This window comes from Lygodium microphyllum, chromosome 25, assembly GCF_053477565.2.
Source record: "Lygodium microphyllum isolate KBCC chromosome 25, Lygodium_microphyllum_v1.1.10, whole genome shotgun sequence".
NCBI classification, from domain to species: domain Eukaryota; kingdom Viridiplantae; phylum Streptophyta; class Polypodiopsida; order Schizaeales; family Lygodiaceae; genus Lygodium; species Lygodium microphyllum.
Genome location: NC_141159.1, coordinates 64465481 through 64489023, shown reverse-complemented (window position 1 = coordinate 64489023; position 23543 = coordinate 64465481). Strand labels below are relative to the sequence as shown.

The following is a 23543-nucleotide window of genomic DNA, read 5'->3' as shown; positions in this document are numbered from 1 at the left end:
TTGATGCTTCCTATGCCTCTCATGCTTTGAGAGTTAGAGGCAAAAATGGTAGGAGCAATAATGCCCGCTATGGGAGAGACTCTCAATAGTCTCGCTCTTAGTCACATGGACAATCTCGTAATAAGTCCTGTGGCCATTAGTCCTCATTGACTTGTCATTATTGTTGGAAAGCAAAACATATTCAATCACAGTGCCATAAAATATGCGAAGACAAGGACAAGGAAAATGGCAAGGGTAAAGTACATGACAAAATTGATAATCCCTAAATTGTTCTTAGCAAGTTAGGCATTAAGATTGAAGAGATTAATGATGTGTAGATTGATTCTTATGATGATTTCATACTTGAAACTTTTTCTCTTGATACTTCATAGCTGATTGATGCTTTATTAGGGTATACTCAATGTTGACCGATAGATTCATGGGCTTCCTTTCATGTGACTTTCATAGAGAGTGGTTTCACTCCTATCGTAGTATGACATGATCTATTCGTTTGGGGTAATGACTTGGCATTGGCAATAGTTGGTATTGGTGATGTCAAGATGCTTAGTTGAGGTTACAAATTTACTCTTCATGATGTACATCATGTACCAGCTCTTACGAAGAGGCCTTATCTGTGCTGGCACTTTGGATGATGTAGGTTATGTAGTTTCTTTTGGTGATTCCTCATGAAGATTACTCGTGTAAATCTTGTCATTGCACGTGGTGCTAAGTCCAATACTCTCTATCCCTTACTTATATCTGGGTCAGTTGACCATGTTTTGGCAATGTATGTAGTTCCACATGTAACTCTATGGCGTCATTGCCTTGGGCACATGTCCTTGAAAGGAATGAAAATGCTTACCTGTTTGCAGTATCTTCCGTCCCTTGACTATAAATATTTTGAGTCTTATGATCATTGTTTATATGGCAAGTAGATACACAATATGCATAAAAAGTCTAGTACGACATACATGGGTGAGCCTTTGGCTCTTGTTCATTTGAATGTATTTGGTCCCATTCCTTGCAAGGCATTAAGTGGCATGAAGTAATCTATTACGTTCATTGATGACTATATGCATAAGGTCTTGGCATATCCTACTAAGCAGAAATTAGAAGTCTTGGCTACATTTTAGCATTGGCTTGCTTTGGTTGAGAACCGGTCTGGGTATAGGCTGAAACGCCTAAGTTTAGATAATAGAGGTGAGTATGCCTCTAAAGCCTTTGACTAATTTTGTGATGAGAGAGGTATTAAGTGTTAGTTGATCGCCCTGTACACCCCACCCCAAAATGGTATGGCTGAGTGTATGAATAGGACAATTCAAGAGCAAGTTTACAATATACCTAGCTAGGTATGCTTACCACAACATTTTTGGGCTAAGCTAGTTACTACTGTCGTACATTTGATAAATCGGTCCCCATGAGTACTGCTTTTGACTATCAAGTTGCAGAGGAAGTATGGTCTAGAAAACCTCCCTCATATGCTCATTTGTGTGTCTTTGATTGTGAGGCTTTCTACCATGTTCCCAAGAACAAGTGCAATAAGTTGGATCCTAAGTCTAGGAAATGCATCTTTCTTGGTTATGGGGATGTAGGTGAGATGGCCTATCGCCTATGGGATTCGTAGCGTGGAAGGTTATCCATAGCCATGATGTTGTTTTCCATGAGGAGAAAATGCATAAGTAACTTGATCATGTCATTGAGGTATGTAGGGTGATATTTTAGGAGGAGCCTCCTACTACTATATAGCCAGTTAGATAGCATGCCATAACAGCTGATGTCCTAGTGGCCCAGGTCCGTAATGCTCCATAGGATGTATAGGCCCCATAGCCAGCTTTAAGATGGTCTACTAGAGATAGACGACAGCCTGTATGGTTTGAGCCCTCTATGGATTATGTTATGATGCTGGTGAGTCGCTTACTTATGATGAGGCCATACACAGAGGTGATAGTCACTCTTGGGAGAGGGCCATGTAGTCGGAGTATGACTCACTGTAGAAAAATCATACTTGTGATTTAGTTCCTTTGCCTAGTGGCAAGCATGCTTTGCCATGCAAGTGGGTGTACAAGTTGAAAAAGTACCCCTGGATGCCCCAACATGGGATACAAGGCCAATTTGATTGCTAAGGGCTTCAAGTAGGAACATGGTATGGACTTTGATAAAGTCTTTTCTCCTGTTGTGAAGATGACTACCCTACTCTTGGTACTAGCTTTGGTTGCATAGCTTGACTTGGATCTTTATCAAATGGATGTCAAGACGGCTTTTCTTCTTGGGGATTTTCATAATGAGATCTACTTAGAGCAATTTAAGGGCCTTACACAAAACCTATAGGAAACACCTAGTATGCAGATTACGAAAGAGTCTTTATGGCCTTAAGCAGGTACCTAGGGAATGGTATCACAAGTTTGATGCCTGTATGCATTCAAATGAATATTCTCGCAATCATATGGATCCATGTTTATACACAAAGAAGGCTCGTGATGCTAGCCTTATGATTTTGATCCTCTCTCTATGGATGATATACTGATTGTTGGGAGTGCTCATGATGAGTTGGATACGTCGAAACGTCAGCTCAAGAAGAGCTTTGAGATGAAGGACATGGGACATGCACCACATATTCTTGGGATGCACATTACGCATGATTGGTCTACGGGGCTCCTCTACTTGTCGCAAAAGGAGTATATGAAAAAGGTCCTTGAGCAGTTTCATTTGTAGGATGTTAAGTTTATTGTTGTCCTTTACCTTCTCATGTGAAGGTTAGTTAGGCTGATTGTATGCAGTTTGATGAGCAAAAGGCTAAGATGGCCAAGATCCCTTATGCATCCGTGGTGGGCAATTTGATGTATGCCATGATAGCCACTTGTCTTGACATAGAATTCATGGTGAGCATTGTGGCACACTATATGGCTACACTTGGTAGACGGCATTGGGATGCTGTCAAGGTTATCATGAGGTACTTAAAGGGCACAACAGCTATATGCATATGTTATGGTGGCCAAGATATAGGAGTCATGGGGTACACTGACTCTGATTATACGAGACATGTAGGCAACAGGAAGCCCATCTCTAGCTATGTTTTCACCTTTGCTAGATGTGTTATTTATTGGATGTTTAGGGTGTGAAAATGCACGACCCTATCTACTATACACAAGCAAAGTATGTTATGGCCATTGAAGCTTGCAAGGAGGTTCTTTAGTTTAGGCCGTCTAGTGAAAAACCTTGGCATTGCTGATGTGGTCCCTACACTATATTCAGATTCTATGAGTGCTATTCAGTTGGCCAAGAATTCGATCTTCCATGCAAAGACAAAGCACATTGAGGTGTGTTACCACTTTATTCGAGAGATTGTTGAGGACAAGTCCATTGAGCTTGTCAAGCTCTCGATCGACCAAAATCCTAAAGATCTACTCACTAAAATTCTCTATGCACAGTGTTTTGCCTTCCTTAGGAAGTTGATGAGCATTGGATGAGATGACATTTTTCCTTGTCCTTTTGTACTTATGTACATTTTACTTTGTCACTTTTTTTATTGTTCTCTCCTCACTAGGGCTTTAAGTGGGAGGTCATTGGGGGTAAAGGTGTATGTGCCTAGCCGCCTATGTATTAGTTATACTAATAGTACTTGTATACTTGCACACTTATATATTGAAAGTGGCAAGCACCCATCACTATTAATTCATTCTTTATTCTTTCAATAATATTTGAATAAAGGGAAAGCTAGTCACACATTGTGACTATTGGAGTTCTCCATGTTGTGTGTCCCTCTTCATATTTGATGTGCTTGATTTTATTATTTGCGTATGTGTTCACTACCCATTCACCCTAACTTAACTTATACATACTCATTTTTTATGTGTTAAGTGAAGAAAAGGGTGAAGGAAAGGCAATAAGGTGTTGATTAGAAGAGAGCTATTGAGGCACCACATAAGCAATTCGCTCTCTCTCTCTCTCTCTCTCTCTCTCCTCACTCCTTCTCTCTCCATATTTGTGCATTCTCCATACTTTGTGTGCCTTCGTCGAGTGGTGGCAAAGTTAGGGCATATGAGCAGTTGTAAAAGAGTTTCAAGAGTTGCATGTAAGTGGGCATATGCAACTTCATGTACATTGGGTATAGATGCCTAATAGGTATGCTGAATGCTTAAAATATGGCTAGTAGGGTTTGAATTGAGAGGAAGCTAGAGTGAAGAGAAGCTTTGATACCATGTGGAAAACTTAATCAACATGATAAAACACCATTATAATAAGAGAGATGTTGATTGATGCAGCACACATCTACATTTGTCTTTCCACCTTCCACCCTTATATTCACTCCACCTCCTTTAGCACACTAATGTGATTGAATGTCTGACTTACATGAATAATTGCTTAATAACTTCAATGATCCTTTGAGCCTAAGGTCTTATTAATCCATACAAGTGTGAATGTGCTAATCTATTCTTGGATTCTGAACAAAGGTGTACAAAGCAAGTAATAAGAAAATAGACATGAAACCGAGCCTAAAGTTATTATTGATCTTAGATTGTAAATTGGTACCAAGAACCATAATATCTATTTGTTGACGAGTCATCTCGAATTTTATATATATATATCCCTTTCTCTCTCTCCATATTTAATGTGATTGATATTATTATTTGCATATGTGTTGGCTATCTATCTCACACACTAATCCTAACTATACACGTACATACTCATTCTTTATGTGTTGAGTGAAGAAAAGGGTCAAAAAAAGGTAGCAAGGTGCTGCTCACAAGAGAGCTATTGAGGCACCACATAGGCAATGTGTTCTCTCTCTCTCTCTCTCTCTCTCTCATGTTTGTACATTCTCTCTACTTCACGTAGCTCCATGACTTGGTATCATAGTTAGGGTATATGAGAACTTGTACAAGAGTTTCACAAGTTGGATGCAAGTGGAGGCATAATCAGCTTCATGTGCAATGGGTACAAGAGAGAGAGTCTATATACTTGCTTGATACATAGTTGTGGTCTATCGTATCGCCGAACACAAACTAAAATAAGCAATACATCATGACAACTTCGCATCACTTGTAAGAACATACTGTTTGCAAACGTATGAGATTGCTATGTCGAGAAGTTATGTAGCATTCCTTGCGTGTAAAATCACAGTAAAAATGAGGCTAGTAATGTGATGTACATGTGGAATCGGGAAAACGACGATGATGTATGTACAACGTACAATGTATGTATGGGATAGATAAGCTTGGAGAGAGAGACTGAGAAAGGTGGAACTGCGTTAGCACGCGAATCGACTGCTTTATAGTTAAAAGCGCGTCACGCAGTCCCTTGTGGTCCTCGCGTGTTTTCTCGACCTAATACTCATCAGCATCGACGCGCGCTCTGATCTCTCTCGCACACACGCAGGAAGACGAAGCAAAACAGGGCACAGACGATACTGCAAGGGCCAAGAGAGAATGCTCGGGGGCATGATGGATCCCGAAATGATGCGATTGGCGCAGGAGCAGATGAGCAAAATCCCTCCTGACGAACTCATGAGAATGCAACAACAGGTAGAATGTGGATTCCTGCTCTCTTAATCGTGGGAAACCCTAGTCAGATCAGCTTGATCGATATTCTTTGTATGAATTTTCCCATGGTCGGGTCACGGTATCTGAAATATCACGCTTTTATTTGAAGACCTCTTTTGGATTTTTACCATCTTAATCGAAGAGTCTGCATCGATTCTAGTGCCCAAACTGTGAATTTGCTCTTGGCTTCGAACAGATTAGACAGTGTTGGGGGGTGTTTTAGAACCTGTGTGTATATTTTAGATGCTTATTCCAGATTTTGGAGACTGGATTTGATCGGAAAGTCGTCCTAATGGAAATTAAAATAGTATCCAGGGCTACAAATCTTGTGAAATTGCAATCATTATTCCAAGAGTTCTTACCAACTTAGAATCCTCTTACAATTGGAAATGATGCCCAATATGGCTGCTGAATAACTTGCTGCAAGAACACTTACGGAGTATACAGGTCTTACTACTCATTGCTGCAGCTGTGGGAAGGGCCCCTTTTTACAGGCTTCACAAATCAGCTGGTGCCTTGTCAATCAACTGTCCACGTGATGTTGCTCTGACTGCTGCTTCCAATCTGTCTAGTCCTGCTGGCTGCCTTTTGTCCAGCTGCATTCCACTCTTTAATATTATCCATTCCATTTCCCGAGCATTCTTCTGAGTTCTTCTCTTCTATGGAATGTTCTTTTGTTTCTCGTTTCTCTTGTGTTGTGCAATCTATTATAGCAGTCTTCTATGCTTCCATCGTTGCACCCACATTTGACATAGAGAGGGCTTGTTGAGCCATTAATGTAAGGGTTTGCATTGTGACCTAATTAAGGTGCATCCACCGCTAATTTAGTCTCCTTAAAATAGCCCCAAAAAGAAATTAATGCTAAATTACAAAACATAAGTGGCTTATTTTTGACAATAGGACAAATGGATCCCTAATCTTGAAGTCTTGTGTTTGTGCATCCTTGATCCCTTTATTCGAGCCGGCCATCATTCAGTTCTCTGATTGCCCACAGTTGCTGATACCCCTTTTGGAGGACATCATGAGTTCTTGGAGTCTTGTTGGAGTGCTACCTTGTTGTGCACAGTCCCTATAGAACTGGGTGACCTGATTTCCAGCCATTATATTGCTGCATATTCAGTTTACAGCTGCTGCCCCACTGGCCTTGGACACTATTCAATTGTTGCAGACCATTTGTTGCCTGGTGACCTGTTCCAACACTTAGATTTGCTGTGCTTACAGCTGCCCCTAACCGCTCAACATTTGTCAGAGGGGGTTTCTTTTGCGTATGTGCAGGCATTGCAGGTGAAGATGTCTACAGAGACTGACGTGGAGTTCCAGGCGATCATGGACTGTCTTACCTGCTCTTCCATCAAATCAAAAGTTCAATGGCAACAATTACCGCATCTGGCGTGTGATGATGTTGGCCATATTAGAGTCTTATGATTTGGCGGAGCTTGTGATGGAGGAGATCAACCGGCCCTCCGTGAGAGATGAGCCCAAACTCTCTTCCAGTGCTCGTGCAGAGTTGACCAAGGCCTAGTCTCATTGGGATGAGCTAAATGCTAGGATTCGTTCTTTTCTTTTTTTGTCTTGTATAATAGCCGTGATAGCCCATATAGAGCGGAGACAAGAGATGCGGAGACAAGAGCCCTAGTAGGTTGCGTTTTCATAGTCAGAGGGGGTTTCTTTTGCGTATGTGTAGGCATTGTAGGTGAAGATGTCTACAGAGACTGACGTGGAGTTCCAGGCGATCATGGACCGGAAGGTGCCTATCTTACCGGCTCTTCCATCAAATCAAAAGTTCAATGGCGACAATTACCGCATCTGGCGTGTGATGATGTTGGCCATATTAGAGTCTTATGATTTGGTGGAGCTTGTGATGGAGGAGATCAACCGGCCCTCGGTGAGAGATGAGCCCAAACTCTCTTCCAATGCTCGCTCGGAGTTGACCAAGGCCTAGTCTCATTGGGATGAGCTAAATGCCAGGATTCGTTCTTTTCTTTTTTTGTCTTGTATAACAGCCGTGATAGCCCATATAGAGCACTTGACGATGGCTCGGGAGATATGGCTCGAGCTTGACCAGATGTACAACCATATGACCCTTATGAAGAGGGTTTCTTTGGAGATGCAGATGCGGACTGTGTCCGTGAATAAGTCTTCTTCGCTTCGGAAACACATCAACAAGCTTCGACAGCTTCAGATGTAGGTTTAAAATGCGGGGAAGCCCATTTCCTCCGAAGAAATGGCGATCACCTTATTGTCCCAGTTGCCGCCACGATTTGGTACCTTTTATTCCGCTCTTATTGTTTCAGGGCGGGAGTCAACTCTTCGATGGGAGGAGTTAGTTCCTATGGTCTTGGACGAAGAGGAACAATTGAAGGGACAGAATGCTTCCAAATCGGAGGCATTGATTGGTCAAGCCTCTCAGAAGAAGGGAAAGGACTAAAAGGAGGAGGAGGATAACAAATCCAAGAAGGACAAAGAGAAAGAACCGATATGCCATATTTATGGTAAGACCAGCCATTGGAAGAAGGATTGCCCCGACAAGAACAAGAATGACACCAAGAAGAAGGACATGAAGGATTCTGGAGCGGTTGCTGCACCCTCATTAGTTGCTTTTCTACACTTAGCGGTCATTGAGGACTATACATTGATGACTTCTGATGCTGCGATGACAGCTCCCCAGGCTCGAGAGTGGATTATGGACAGTGGTGCCTCATGGCACATGACTCCTTTGACAGTTGGTGTTGCCCACTTGTGACCTTCGCGTGGGCAGATTCTCATAGGGGACAACTCTTTTGTGTCTACTACTGCACGGGGTGAGATGCAGCTGATTCTAGATGGACGTGGTGGTACCCACACTTCCGAGGTCTTGCATGTGCTAGGTTTAGGGTATCATTTGCTTTTGGTACAAGATTTGTTCTCTTGGTCTCGGGTGGAGTTTGATGTTGATGCTATTCGCGTTCTTGATCGTGGATCGAGGAAGGTTCTCTCTTCAAGATATGAGGAGAATGGCATCTACTAATTGAAGTCTTCTTCCGCTCTTACCTCTCTTCTTCTTAGCTCTCAGACACAGTTTGAGCTATGGCATGCTCGGTTTGGCCATCTGAACTATGAGTATCTTTGGAAGGCGTTGTGAGGATCGCTTGTTCGAGGTTTGCTGGACATAGTGGTGAGCCAACAACCATGCGTCTTCTGTATTTTTGGGAAGTAACATAGGGATGGGATTCCCAACGAAGCTTTGAGGCGGTTTACTTCACCTATGGAGCTTGTATTTATGGATCTTTGTGCCCGATGAGGAATGATTCCTTGAAGGGGAGCTCGTACTTCATGTTGATTGTAGATGATCACAACAGGATGACATGGGCCTATTTCTTGGCGCTAAAGTCAGAGGCCTTCTCTCACTTCAAGGATTGACTTCTCTTCGAGGAGAACCGATCAGTCTGGAGATTGAAGACCTTGCGATCAGACAAGGGTAGTGAATTTGTTTCTAATGAGTTTGCTCGCTTTTGTGCACATAGAGGCATTCACTAGGAGTTTGCTAATACCAAGACTCCTTAAGAGAATGGCATTTGGGAGCGGAAGAACTGAAGTGTGATCGAGATGGCACGCACCATGATGGAGCACCGACAGACACCTCAGTTTCTGTGGGCCGAGGGAGTGGCTATGGCAGTCTATATCCTCAATCGATCCCCCACTTTAGCCGTTGATAGGATGACACCTTTTGAGGCTTACTTTGGGACTAAGCCTGATGTCTCTTATTTCAGGATCTTTGGGTGTGATGCCTATGTGCACATCTCGAAGACGTACGTGACAAATTTGAGGTGGCTTCCTGACGACAAGTATTTGTTGGCTACAGCTCCGAGTCCCACGGTTATCGCTTGTATGATCCTGTGAAGCGAGATGTCTACACAAGCCGAGATGTACGGTTTGTGGAAGTTTCGGCCATAGAGGGGGGTGAGGAACATCGTGTACTTGGAGATCTAGGGGAGAGTTGGGCTCTCGAGATAGTTTCTTTGGAGCCAAAGCCTCTTGATGGAGATTTTTCTTTAGATTCGGAGTCTTCTCTTCCACCGGCCAACCCTGTGGAGATTTCGTTGGTAGATGTACCGGAGTCTTTAGTTAGCTGGAGAGTGACGAGGAGAGATCCGGCCTCCCTCCTCGTTGGGCCCGTGACACACTTCGAGATTCAGGGATCGAGGGGGTCCCTGAGGAGTGGGAACCGCCAGATGGATTGTGGTGGTCACGGAGACACTAGGCACATTCTATGGAGCTTGTTTGCTCTAATTACTGTTTGATGTTTTGTGTTATGCAGGATAGAGAGCCTACATCAACAAAGGAGGCTTTACAATCTAATCATCTTACTGAATACATTTGAGATCCACTACATACGAGAGCCATCCATAACTGGGGGAGTGGAAGTGCTACCTCCCCCTTTAGCATCAAACAATACTCTAGATCCTTGCTCTGTTGAATGTGACAGAGCTTGAACTAAAGTTGGCTCCAATTAAAAGGCATCTAGCTGAAGCTGCAACAATTGAGGATGGTTTGCCAAGTCATCCTTTTCCATTCTTTTGGCATCCATTGGTGAATAGTTTTGAAATTTCACCAAGTATCTCTTGGAAACTTTACCTTTGACCTTTCTTTCCTTACGTGCCAAAATCTGCTCGGGTACCAAAATCTCATCCAACTCCTTAACCTCAGGCTAAATTTCAATAGACATATTGTCTAGCACATCATTATGAAAAGGTCTCAACAAACTAACATGAAAGGCATTGTGTATCCGCCAATGTGGAGGTAATTTCAGTCGATATGCTACACCACTGATCTTCTCCAATACTTGGAAGGGCCCATAGTATCTCATACTCAACTTCATATATAATCTTTCTCTTTCTTTTATCTATTTCAGCCTTGCCTTTTCAAAACACTGCAATACATAATCAGCCTCTACAAACTGCAAAGCATGTCTATGATGATTAGCTGATCTCTTTTGCTTTTCTTGCGATCTCTAAAGTGCATATTTTATCTTTGCATAGGCTATATCCAAGTTTTCAACCTAACGATCAGCAAGATCTTATCCTTAGTTTGCACAATAGGTGGTATCTTCTTGCCACCCTCATCCACCTCAAATGGAGCTTTGCCCGTGGAACGATGCACTGTGTAGTTGTAAGCATACATAACCAAGGGCAAATATTGCTCCCACTGTGTCTTGCGGTTTGAAACATAGCACCTCAAAAGATCTAACATTGTGGAATTTGCTTCCTCAGACTGACCATTTGTTTGCAGATGGAAGGATGATGAGAATTTCAGTGTGGTACCCATATTCTCAAACAACTCCTTCCAAAATAAACTGGTCATCCGAGGGTCTCAATCACTAATGATCAACTCTAGCAAACCATGAGACTTAAAGATGTGCTGAAAAAACAATCGTGCCATATGGTGAGCCTTTATTTTCTTCCTCATCGGAATAAAATGGGCTTGTTTGCTGAATTTGCAAATGATAGTTCATATCCCATTATTCCTTGTAGGTGTCTTAGGAAGCTAAAAAATAAAGTCCATTGCAATGCTCTGCCAAGGCTTATCTGGAATAGACAAGTTTTGCAACAACCCGGCATGCCTATAATACTTTACCTTCTGACATATGATGCATGTCTTAACAAATTGTTCTACATCATGCCTCAAAGTTGGCAAATAAAAGAAATGCTCCACTGCCTTGAGCGTAGCATCAATACCTCTGTGTTCTGCATACGGAGAAGTAGGACTTTCAGTGATAACTATGGCCCTTTGAAGGATCGTGAGAGGAAGAACTCAGGTAGTGTGCACATCAATCGAGGTGTATTCAACAATGAAGTGCAGAGAGAGAGGAGAGTTGAGAGATGGGTGTGTACCAGTGTGGTACACACAAAGAATAAAAGAATGTATTTATACTTAGGATACGGTACACTTACACGCAAGGGTGCGTTCTCATGTGTAAATAAATATATACATGGGAGTAGCGAAAGGGCCTTTACACCCAACAACCTCCTAGTGAAAGTCCTAAGCGAACCTTGAGAACCAACTCCCACTAGTTAAATGCAATGCTCATGTTGAGCCTTTGGAAGACTTTTTGGTGAGAACATCTGTAGGGTTATCCTGTGTTTTGATCTTAGTCAATGTGACTAGACCATCATCTAGAACTTGTCTGATGAAGTGATACCGCACATCTATATGTTTGGTACGTGTATGAAACATGGCATTCTTAGCTAGGTATATAACACTCTGGCTATCACATCCAAGTACAGGTGATTTGGTGGGGTGCCCAAAACCGTTGATCAAATGATCAAGCCAAACAGCTTCTTTCGAAGCTTCAGTGGCTGAAATATATTCAGCCTCTATGGTAGAAAGCTACTATCTTTTGCGGTCTAGAGCACCAAGAAATGGCCCCACCAGTCAAAGTAAATATGTACTCACTAGTAGACTTGCAAGTATCCAAGTCACCTGCCATGTCTGCATCACAATATCCTTGCAGATCTAACGTACCCTTTCCATAGCAAATACATTTTCTTTGTGTGTCCTTAAGGTATCGAAAGATGCATTTCACTGCCTCCCAATGTACTTTGCTCTCACCTTTCACTGCATGAGCAATATTAGGTCTAGTGGCAACCATAGTATACATGAATGACCCACAAGCTGAAGCATAAATAATACCTTTCATAGAACTGACTGCCTTATCATCTTTTGGGCAATTTGCTTTGCTAAGCTTAAGGTATGGTGGTAAAGGAACACCAAGTGGCTTAGCATCTGCCATAGAAAAACGATCAAGTACTTTGTTGATGTACTTTTCTTGTGAGATAAATAAGAGCTTTTGCTCTCTATCTCTTGTCCCACGCATGCCTAAAATGTGTTCAGCTGCACCCAAGTCCTTCATGAAAAAGGCTGAATTCAGCTGTCTTTTCAATGCATTAACTTGGCTTTTATGCTTACCAGCAATAAGCATATTATCCACATAAAGCACAAGTATTATAAGGCTTCCATCGTCAGCCATCTTTATATATAAGCAATGATCTGCATTGCTTCTTTTAAACCCATGTGAGAGCATGAAGGCATCAAACTTTTTATACCATTGTCTAGGAGCTTGTTTCATGCCATACAAGCTTCTCTTAAGCCTACACACCAAGTGCTCCTTCCTTGGCATAACAAAGTCTTTTGGTTGTTTCATGTACATCTTTTCTTCTAAATCACCATGCAAGAATGCAGTTCTAACATCCATTTGATCAAGTTCAAGATCCATAGATGCTACAATAGCAAACAAAACCCGAAGAGTGGTTATGTTGATAACAGGTGAAAAGACTTTCTGAAAGTCAATCCCCTCTTTTTGTGTATAGCCCTTAGCCACAAGCTTGGCTTTGTATTTGGGTTTGCCATCCACACACTTGATTTTATAGACCCATTTGTTAGGAATAGCTTTCCTATCTTTGGGCAATGGAACCAGATTCCAATTATCATTCTGATACAAAGATTTTATTTCTTCTTGCATATCTAGCTCTCACTTTTTCTTTAACTCACATGATAATGCCTCTTTATATGTGAGAGGCTCACCCTCATCTGTGAGTAAAATGTAGTCCAAATAGGGATCAAACCTCTGTATAGGTCTTCTAATACGTGTAGACCTTCTTACCCAATGGTTTGTGTTATCAAGCAATGGATCTACATCCAAAGGAATGTCAATGACCTTATTATTTGGCTGCTGAATTGCATGTTCAAGTTGCTGTAAGGCATGCTTCTCAAGGTTGCTACTAAATCCTAACTTTTGCACTGCAGATTAGGGTTGCAGTAGAAAAATTTGAAATTTCTTAGACTCTGGTGATTTGAATGCTGTAATCTTCGAAGGAAGGCGATAGAAAGATGGGGAGATGAGAGAGAATTGAGGAGAGAGAAAATTCAGACTTTCTTCGCGAAGAACTGAAGAAAATCTGTCATTTACTGCTGTTGCCTGTCTCAATAGATTGTAGATGCAAAGAACTGAAGAAAATAAGTCATTTACTACAGTTGCTTGTCTCAACAGCTTGTAGATGCTATCACTTGCTGTTGATTTGCCTTCTCTTGTCCTTGGCTGTCTCAGAAGGTCCTCCAATGCTGCAAATTAGACCAATATGATCTCCTCCCCTCTTCTTGCAAGTCGAATATACTTAAATGCCTCTCTCTAACCTCTAAAGACGTTTTCCAGTCTTGCATAGGTATTTTTGACAAAGTGACAACCTTTCCAAATGGTTTTTCTAGCATTATCCATAATTAAATATTAATTTTAGTCGTTAAATACCGAAAATTAATCTAATAGTTATTATGTGCTTTGAAAAATAATATGGCTAGCCAATAATTAAATTGACTAGGCAACTTCCATTCTCGAGTATCTCTGCGTCATCTTTGACCATCAGATTGGTGTAAGGTACCATTAAACGCCACTTCTCTAGTGTCACCAACTGACACTTATGGCCAAATGAATGACCTAAGCCGACAAGTGGCACTAGATACTACTAGGTACTTGTGCAACATAACTTGTAACAACTTTTGCCTTTTACATCCCGTGATTTTCTCGGAACTTGAGCTCGTAAATTTACTAAAACTCTAGTTACACCTTACGTGTGCAACATTTACTCAACCATGTGATTAAAAATTAATCCACATGTTAAGTGAGGTTTCAAAAATACATGTCCTCATGACATAGGGTTTCATTTTTATAATAAATAGACACTTTGTGCCTCGTTAGCACATAAGTATGGCATTATTCTGTGTGATCCCCTTGAGCATTGCACTCTCTCACTCGTTAATTTACTCATTTATGATTGAGTATCATTGCGCATTGATTAATTCTTTCATTCTCAATCATTTTTCGTTAAATTAGTTGCAAATTTATCCATGCTTGGGCCAACAGTGGTATCATAGCCGCTTTCCTTCATTGCCCTCGCCATCGCTTGCAATCATTTGCCACTAGTCATTGCCATTGAGCTCCTTGATGAAACCTGTCGGATTTGGACTGAGTGAGTTGAGAGTGAACGCGTTGGATATCACACAGAGAGTAGAGAGCAGTAGAGAGGAGAGTAAGCATGGCACACTTGATGTTCAGTACAAAGATGAGTGTACCACTTTTTAGGGTTTGATAATTTATATAAAGTACAAGAGTGTAAGGGCGTGTTCACACTCGAACACTGTAAAAGGCACAATGAGCTTTTATTCCGAACAACCTCCCACCTAAAGGCAATGTGCCTAAAGGCAGAGGAAAGAATCAGCTAAGTCTATGTATGTATAAAGTTGAAAGACACATATACCATCCAACCCTCATCATTTGGCGGTAGTGAGCAAACCGCTCGGTTGGAAGACCCTTCGTGAGAAGGTCTGCAGGGTTATCATCTGTCTATACCTTGACAAGCTCAATGCCTTCGCTGTCAAGTACATCCGTGATAAAGTGATACGTCACTTGTATGTGCTTTGTCTTTGCGTAAAAGGCAGGATTCCGTGCTAGCATGATAGCACTCTGACTGTCACAGTGGAGGATAGGAACCTCTTTAATACTAAGCTCTCTCACCAGACGTGAAAGCCATAAAGCCTATTTGCATGCCTCCATGGCAGCCACATATTCTGCCTCTGTAGTAGACAATGCGACACACTTTTGCAGCCTAGATATTGAAGAGAGTCCTCCTCTTGTGAACATGAACACATATCCTAAAGTAGACTTCCTACAGTCAGGATGGCCATCATAGTCTGGATCCGTAAACCCAACAACAGATGACTTCTTCTTAAGGTATCTCATGATACCCTTCAATGCTTCCCAATGCTTTTTGCCACAATATGCCATGTATTTGCTAATACGTGTAGCAACCATAGCATACGGCCAACAAGGTGTCCATTGTCCAAGATTGTGCGTTAATTTGCATTTCTTAGTTTTGTAATAAATGTTGCTGCTATAACTAAAATGTAATCAGGGAATTACTACCCATCCATGGAAGGAAGGTTGGTTTCAGTAAGCTTGAAGGAGAGCGGCCAAAATGTGCCTAAATTTTAGTACTAAATTGTATGAATACGTACCAACTGTATTGTATGGATCAATTCGTACTACATATGGAGAGAACCTTGGTTGACTTCGTTTTGGGCACTCTTGACTTTGCATGATATTCTCTATGTGCTTGTCATCAAGAAGAATCTTATTTTCATTTCAACCATTGCAACTTCAAGGTTTCGCGTCATTTTTTATGGCCCTTGATATGTGTTATATGATGATTAAGTTTCTTCTTCCATTGTCTTGACACGCACTCTTACTAAAGGTCTCTATCGTCTTGATACTTTTGATTAGCAACTTGTTGAAAATCCTATTGACAATGCCTTATTAACAAAGGAATCCTTTCATGATACACATTTATGGCTCTAGAGAGCTTTGGCCATTGTGCAGAACCCAATGTTTCATACTTGCACAAAGCATATAGAAGTTTATTACTGCTATGTTCGTGAGAGGATTTTAGCTGGAGAAATAGAGTTGTTTTACATATCCAGTGAAGACAACATGGCAAATCTTTTCATGAAGATTCTTACTTGACTTCCAGGCTTTTTTGCAAGCCTTGAACTTGATTCCATTTGTTCCATGATTTGTCATACTCTGTACTGTCATAGGTTGCTAAATCCACTTCAATGAACTTGTGCAATGATGACTTTATATGTCTTTTTATTTTATAGGATTTTGTCATTTTTCTACATCAGTTTGCCCATTTCATGGCGGAGGGGCGGGGGGTGGTGTTTTGTAGGCCATCTTGTGGGCTATGCTTTGATGCCCCTTTGATCCATGATCTAGGCTCCCTAGATATTTAAATTGTCATTAAGTGCAATTGTTACCCCTAGTATCCTAGACACTAAGTGACATTAGGGTTAGGGTTTATTTTAGGGTTTCCCATAACGGTTAAGCCATTAGGGTTCCATTTTTATTATAAATAGACACTTTGTGCCTCATTAGCATATAAGTGTGGCATTATTCAGTGTGATCGCCTTGAGTGTTGTACTCTTTCTCACTCATTATCATTTGTCATGGAGTATCATTGTGCATTGATTAATTCTTTCATTCTCATTCATGTTTCATTTAATTAATTGCACAATTGCTCCATGCTTGGGCCAACAATAAAGTCTGGTTGTTCAAATCCTAAAGTTGGTGTGACTTTCAAGTCCACTACGGGGTGGTTTGACAGCAAGCTGGATGTTGCCCCTAGTCAGTTTCCACATGAGGGGACCTCCGCAATGGGATGGTTAAAGAATATGGCTAGTGGACAGGTAGGAGGAACAGTCAATTTGGAACCTAGTAATATTGCAGAGTAGGTACGTCACAGGCTGGGACACGAGCTATTTAAACTCCAAAAGGTTCACACTTGCAGAGTTTGTATGAGCATACTTATCAAGTAGGCATGTAGCTATTTGAATGACAGCTTCAAAGACATTTGTATCTGTTCTTTGTAGCCTAAATTATTGAGGCTGTCATGGCTCACTTTTCATTGCATTTTTGAATAAAAAACTCAAATGTTTTGTGTTTTTGGTAGATGATGAACAATCCGGATCTTATACGCATGGCCACAGAGGGTATGAAGAATCTTAGGTCAGAAGATATTAAATTTGCTGCTGAACAGATGAAGCGTCTGCGTCCTGAAGATATGGCCGAAATGAGCTCTCGAATGGCAAATGCGTCTCCCGAAGAAATTGCAGCAATGAGGATGCAAGCAGAAGCACAACAAAATTATGAGTATCAAGGTGCCCTAACTTTGAAGAATCAGGTTTGTTTTCAACACTTTTGTACTTCCTTAATTATTCCTGGAGGTTGCAAGTTAGTTTCAGCTGAATTAGCTTGGCCTGTTTATGGTCATTTCTGTGTGCTTGTTGACAGGGAAACCGCCTGCATGGTGATGGGAAATACAAAGAGGCAGCAGAAAAGTATCAGAGAGTGAGTTCATTGCTCTCTTTCAAAAGCAGTGAACGGATAGCATCCTAAATGGGTTGAGATGCCTGATAGCAATCAAATTGTTCTGCTAATATATTCAATCTTCTGTTACAGGCAAAAGAGAATTTGTCAGGTATGCGAACAGCAGAGGCAGTTAGTTTGCGGCTGGCATGCTCGTTAAATTTGATGTCTTGCTACTTAAAGACACAACAATATGATAATACAGTAGCAGAAGGCACTGAGGTGAGTAACTCCTAACTCTGGTGCTCCTTTCCCCCTAGTTGTAGAACTGAGTTCCTTTTTTGGTCTTCACAATTTGTTGAAGGATGATCTACTTTTACGTTCAGGTTTTGGCTTCTGATCCAAATAATTTGAAGGCCCTGTATCGTCGGGGTCAAGCTTACAAGGAACTAGGAAAACTTAGAGTGAGTATACCTGAAATTGTGCTATCGTAATTAACCATGACATTCATGGGCTTGTTCTCCTTTAAACAGTTAGATACCAATGTCTGACCAAAGCTTGTTCTTGCTTCTTTAAACAGTTAGCTTTCAAAGATTTGACCATAGCTTCAGAAGTTGCACCAGATGACGAAACAGTAAAAGAAGTCTTGGGGTAGTGTCACTTTTTCTTTGTTCATATACCTTAAAAGAGGGAGATCATTCAATAGGCAGTGTAGTTGAACATATGACCTTACAAGGATTTGTAAATCACTGTTTTTTGTCTGTTATATCACAAAATTTGATGCTTAGCAGGCATTTGAGAGGTGAAGTTGAACTTGAACCTGAAGAAAGTGATGAAGAAGAGTCTTCTACAAGGGCAAGAAATGGTGTGTGTATAGATACTTTAGTCTGTTTTCTATTCTGGTGACAAGTAGTACATAAGTGGCATACATGTTCTATCATTGTTTGTTAACTACTCATCATGCACTTTGTTTATACAGGGCCCATCATAGAAGAGATCAGTGATAAGGAGCCAGAAAGGTTGACTGCTGCAGATGACCATGTTGGGCAACGCCATCATCAGACACCACAGCAGTCTGCTTTCATGGACCAGGCACAGGCAACATCAGGTCCACCAGGTGTCCCTCAGGAGGCTATTAGTTGCCTGAAGGAGAATCCTGAAATGGTGAGGTAAGATGCTTCCAAATTAGATATTTCCTGAGGGGGAATCCTGAAATGTTTAGGTAAGATGCTTTCAGTGTAGGTAGTTGCTCAACTTTATTAATGAGTAGGTAAGATGCTTCTGGAGTAGGTAGCTGGCTGCTGGTCAGCCAACTTTATTAATAAGTAGCTTTGAAGATTATAAGTAGTGCCCTTTGTTGACTGGATAAGTGTGCAATTGTATTGCGCAATGCGCATGTCTTTATATTGGCCCTATGTATGTTTGGATCCATGTGCTTGAAATGTACTTCTCAATGAATTTAAGATGATGTTGATTTAGTCTCCAGCATGCCAAAGAACTAAACTCTTGTTAATGAATATGCAGAAACATGTACACAATAATGAGCTCTCTAAATCCAGAACAGATAGCATCAATGAGTGGTGGCCAGATGAATCCCGATATGGCTAGACTTGCATCTGACATGGTAAAGCGCATGTCACCAGAGGACATGCAAAAAATGGTTGATATGATGGCAACTTTCCAACCACAGGGCAGGTCTCAAGGATCTGCACCCACCGTTCAGGCAAGTACAAGAGAGACTTCAAGACTTAATACATTGTCTGCAAGTCCAAGTTCTCAAAGGGAGGAACCTGGCATGGTGCCTGCTCAAGGTTCAGGCTCACAAGGTTTTGGTTTGCCTAGCATGCCCAATTTTGGTCAAGAGATGCAAGACCAAATGAAGCAGCGAATGAAAGATCCAGCAATGAAGCAGGTATAGTTGATGCAGATCTCATTAAAAGCTCTTTTGAATCAAATCTATGTAACAATCAGTCCAATGTGGTAGGTCATTAATGCTGATTTAGTGTGTTCTTGTTGTTCCGGAATATTCACAGATGATGGCTGCAATGATACAAAATATGACGCCAGAAACTATGGCAAGTATGAGTGAGCAATTTGGCTTCAAGATGTCTCCAGAAGAGGCACAAAACGCTCAGACAGCAATGTCAAACCTCAGCCCAGATGACATCGAGAAATTAGTGAGTTCAAATACAACTCATCTGAATTTTCCTTGCATTCATATAGCTGTACGACTGCTTGCAGAATGTTTCCTATGCAGCACCAGTCTTATAATATGAATGTCACTTCAATTTGCAGATGAAATGGGCAGACAGGGTCCAAGTGACAGTGAGTTATGCAAAGAAGGTAAAAAATTTCCTTCTGGGAAGGCCAGGCTTGATCTTAGCTTTAGTGATCCTGCTCATTGCTATCGTACTACACTGGCTTGGGTTTATTGGCAGCTGATGCATTGCAGAAGTCTTCTTTTACTATACCTGGTTGAATGGGTTGTTTACTATTGCTTGCAAGGGCTTTGGTGTAGCTCCTCAAAAATGGGAATCTTCAGCCCTAATTGTCTTGAAGGACTCAATGAGCTTATAAACTCCTCCTTTGTAAAGGCCCTCAGATCGTGTTCGGACATTGTGTAATCAGTTGAAAATCATGACTCAGATTCATCTTCAATGGGACTGACTCAGTTTTGACAGAAAGTTGTTACTTTTTCTGTACACACAGTCATCTTTGGTGCAATAAAACTGGAACATCAGATCGAGGGCCTCTCCTAACATCATTATGTCTCTATCCAACATTGTATGGTCCTTCCATGTCTAAAGGTCCACTTGCCATGTGTTCTGGTACTAGCAGAGATGGTGCACTTATTGTTATGGACACTCTCTCACTATTTTATCACATGCAGGGGCTGATGTGCAATTTGACAGAATGCACAGGGTGGAAGCCTTGGAGCGCCAGAATCTTGTTGGACTACAGTCGTTAAAATTGAGTAGTTTTAACTAAAAGTGGTAAAAATCCTGGCTTCTCCCACATATATAGATGAAAAATTTTGTTTCCTCCAAGAGATGCCAGTCAAAGCTTATCTACTGTATCTTTTGTCATGGCACTGTAAGGCAGGCTCTATGTTGCAAGGCAGGTAATCACAGAACCAGAAAGCCAGTTCAGGCATGTTGGCACTTATCACCTTGGTATACATCCCTGCCTTGTTCTGCAATGTGATAGGCTCAAGGATGTGGCTATAGGTTTCATTGAGACATGATAACTATGTGCTAGTGTTCTGAGCAGTTCCCCATCTGTGCACTCTTGGGGAAAAGCTCATACTCAGTTGTTAAAAAGTAGTCCTAGGTGGAGCATAGCCCTGTTTTTTTTTGTAATGCACATTATATTAATGAAAGATGTAAGTAGTTACAGCATCTAACTGATGCAGCAAGACCCTAGGCCATATCACTCAGTTTCCTATGAACCAACTTGAAAATCTAGTGCTTGGTTCTTAATGTCCTAAGCACAGCTAAGCACTCAAACCTTAACTGCCCTACTAGACCATCTGGTTTGGAGGTATTGCTATTAGAAAAGATGAAACTGTTTCTCCTATGCCATATAAAGCTAATGGTCATTGCTGATATTCGATTGACAAGCTTCCAATTGCTACAATCCAAAGCCGAGTGATCAGCAAAAATGGCAACTGCCATACTGGAATTATCAGTCAAATTAGCATTCTTCAGCCATCCCTTGACCGTTCTCCAGATTGGGGAGACATGAAGACATTCCCAAAACAAATGCTTCTCCGTTTCCTCAGTTCTACCACAAGGGGCATAGGGGGGATATCATGATCATCTGTAGAAGTTCATGGAGCCCCAATCTCTTTTAACTCTCCTCTTCCAAGTACAGGCCTTTGCCATAGGGCGCTCCTTTCTCCACTTCATTAGATTGTTCAAAATGATAGCTGGAGAGGGGGCCTGCAAATCAGTAGTAGTGTTGCAACAGATGAGCTGCTTCCCTGTAGTTTGAAGGGGAGCCATTCCTTTTCCCTGTCAGTTTGTCGGTAATAGTTGGCAATTTGCTCCATGGATAGCCACTAGGATTCTTGATCATCTCAGACGTCATCCTAGACTGCAATCCCTCTGTGAACTGGAGCCGGGGATGGATCATAAGCAAATGGCAAAAGCCAAATACTCCTATTAGGAGTAGAGTCACCTTGGCTCGTACCTCTAGACTTCCAGTATGCATAAGTAAGAATCCATTGCCAGTTGCCAACTAGTGCTTGGGCCACATCAGACAGGGGAATCCTAATTTTCAGCTGAGGGCATGAGATCAGGTCTTGCCAAGAGGGATTGCTCCATGGAGGACCATTGATTCTAGTCGTAAAAATCTAGCATTAAAGGATGATGTTCCATGGTTGACAACCATTCATACTTTTCAATAGGGACAAACTCAAAGACTTAAGACTTGACTATGAGGCTCTCAATCCCTGCCCCTCCATGCTTTCTGTCCTCAGTAAGGATGTCCCATCTTGCATAGGGCAGCATTCCCCCCTACCTTGGTAAGTCCATAGATATGCTCTCAAGAGCTTCTCCATCTTAGCCCAGGCAGCCTGGTTGAAAGGGAGAAGAGGGCCCAAATATACTGTTGATGGGGTGTTGATCTTTCAGATTATTGTCAATTTGCTGGCAAAAGAGAAGGCAGCCTCCAGCAATCTCTTCATTATCTTGGAACTTCTTTAGAAACTAGTTGAAACGCTAATTAAGGGTCATACCAACCCTTATTGGTACACCCAAATATCAGACTAGCTTCTCCCAGCTTGACAACTTTAAAGCCGAATTGTGAACCCACTGTTCAAGTTCTTTCAAACATAGAAAAATAAGCTTAGTTTTGCACTAATTAATTTTAAACGTAGAGAATTCTTGCAGTAGCAGTGCTGAAAAGAGAGGCAATCATGTTATTGAAGACATGCCCCAACTTGATGGCTGAAAGTACACCCAACGCAAAGGACCAACTAACCCTATCATAAGTTTTGTCCCAATCCATATTTATGAGTACAAAATTCTTCTGCAAGCTAAGAGCATAATCCATAGACATGAAGTTTAAGACTGCATCATGAATTCTCCTACCAAAGACAAGACAAACCCACTCTCTCTCTTGTGGATGGCCTTAGAGAACAGGTGATTGACATGCATCGCTAGGACCTTGGCAAGAACTTCGTGCGAAAAATTGAGTGTCATTAGAGGCCACAAGTTGGACACCTTAATGCACTCCTGCACCTTTAGCACCAACTCAATGGCACCTTGATTCACGAATGGAGGCATAAAGCCTGATCTCTTTATGTAATTCAACATGTCAACAAATCATTACCACACTTGGGCCATAGCTTCTACAAGGCCTTCGCCAAAAGACCATCTGGGCCTGGGGATTTTCTTTTCTTCATGCCAAAGATCAGCTCTTTGAGTTCATCTTAGGTGAATGGCTTGTCCAACAATAGGGCTTGGTCAGTCCTAATAGGAATCACAATGTCACTAAGGAAGGCCTCCATTCTGTGGTCATAGTCAGGGGGTGTAGGCAACTTCGTACCTATGATGGCAGCTAAGTGTTCCAAGAACACTTGTGTCATTGAATATTCATTAGAGATGAGTACCCTTGCTGATTTTCAATGTTAATTATTGCCTCTTTTCTTTTGCTTGGCCTTGTGCCTCAAGAAATAGAATTCATTGGGGCTGTCACCAAGGAATTCCCGCTGGCCTCTGAGTTGGATTTTGGCAGCTTTGACAGCCTCATCCTCTTGGGACTTAATAAAGCTCTTGACATCTTCGAGGCAAGCATGGAGTGTTTCATCATTCGGGCTGCTAGCGAGGATACAAAACAAGACAACACAGGTGTTGCAGGCCCCATCCATGGCTGCCCTGTGCTGGGAAGGTTTTGCTCACCCATGCTATTTTGCCACTTAAGTGATGGCCTCTTGGCACTTCAGCCACCTGGCCTCTAGGGTAATTAGCGAGTCCCTTGCTTGCTCCCATGCACGGCCAATTTTCATGAGGAAGCTCTTATCACTCAAGAAGGAAAAACATTAAGCCTAAACAGGAGAGGTCCGTTATGGTTACTTCCAAGCAAGATGACCCTAAAGGTTGCCAAGATAGGCACATGATCAGAGGCAACGA

General features: G+C 41.7%; 1 protein-coding gene across 1 annotated transcript; it reads left to right on the top strand.

The window, feature by feature from the left end:
* Window positions 1-5202: 5202 nt before the first annotated feature.
* On the top strand, window positions 5203-20111 carry TPR7 (Tetratricopeptide repeat (TPR)-like superfamily protein). Its single transcript, XM_087666996.1, has 11 exons — window positions 5203-5501; window positions 17054-17284; window positions 17395-17451; window positions 17563-17691; window positions 17796-17873; window positions 17990-18060; window positions 18201-18274; window positions 18389-18578; window positions 18934-19321; window positions 19443-19586; window positions 19705-20111. The coding sequence occupies exons 1-11, from the start codon at window positions 5406-5408 to the stop codon at window positions 19849-19851; spliced, it is 1605 nt and encodes a 534-aa protein (XP_087523122.1). The 5' UTR covers window positions 5203-5405; the 3' UTR covers window positions 19852-20111.
* The last annotated feature ends 3432 nt before the right edge of the window (window positions 20112-23543 follow it).

Excerpts from the sequence above, each read along its gene's own strand:
- TPR7 (XM_087666996.1), top strand. The coding sequence starts at position 5,406 with ATGCTCGGGGGCATGATGGATCCCGAAATGATGCGATTGGCGCAGGAG. Across the intron at positions 17,285-17,394 it reads CCCTAACTTTGAAGAATCAG|GGAAACCGCCTGCATGGTGA; the intron begins GTTTGTTTTCAA and ends GCTTGTTGACAG. Across the intron at positions 18,275-18,388 it reads TTCTACAAGGGCAAGAAATG|GGCCCATCATAGAAGAGATC; the intron begins GTGTGTGTATAG and ends TTGTTTATACAG.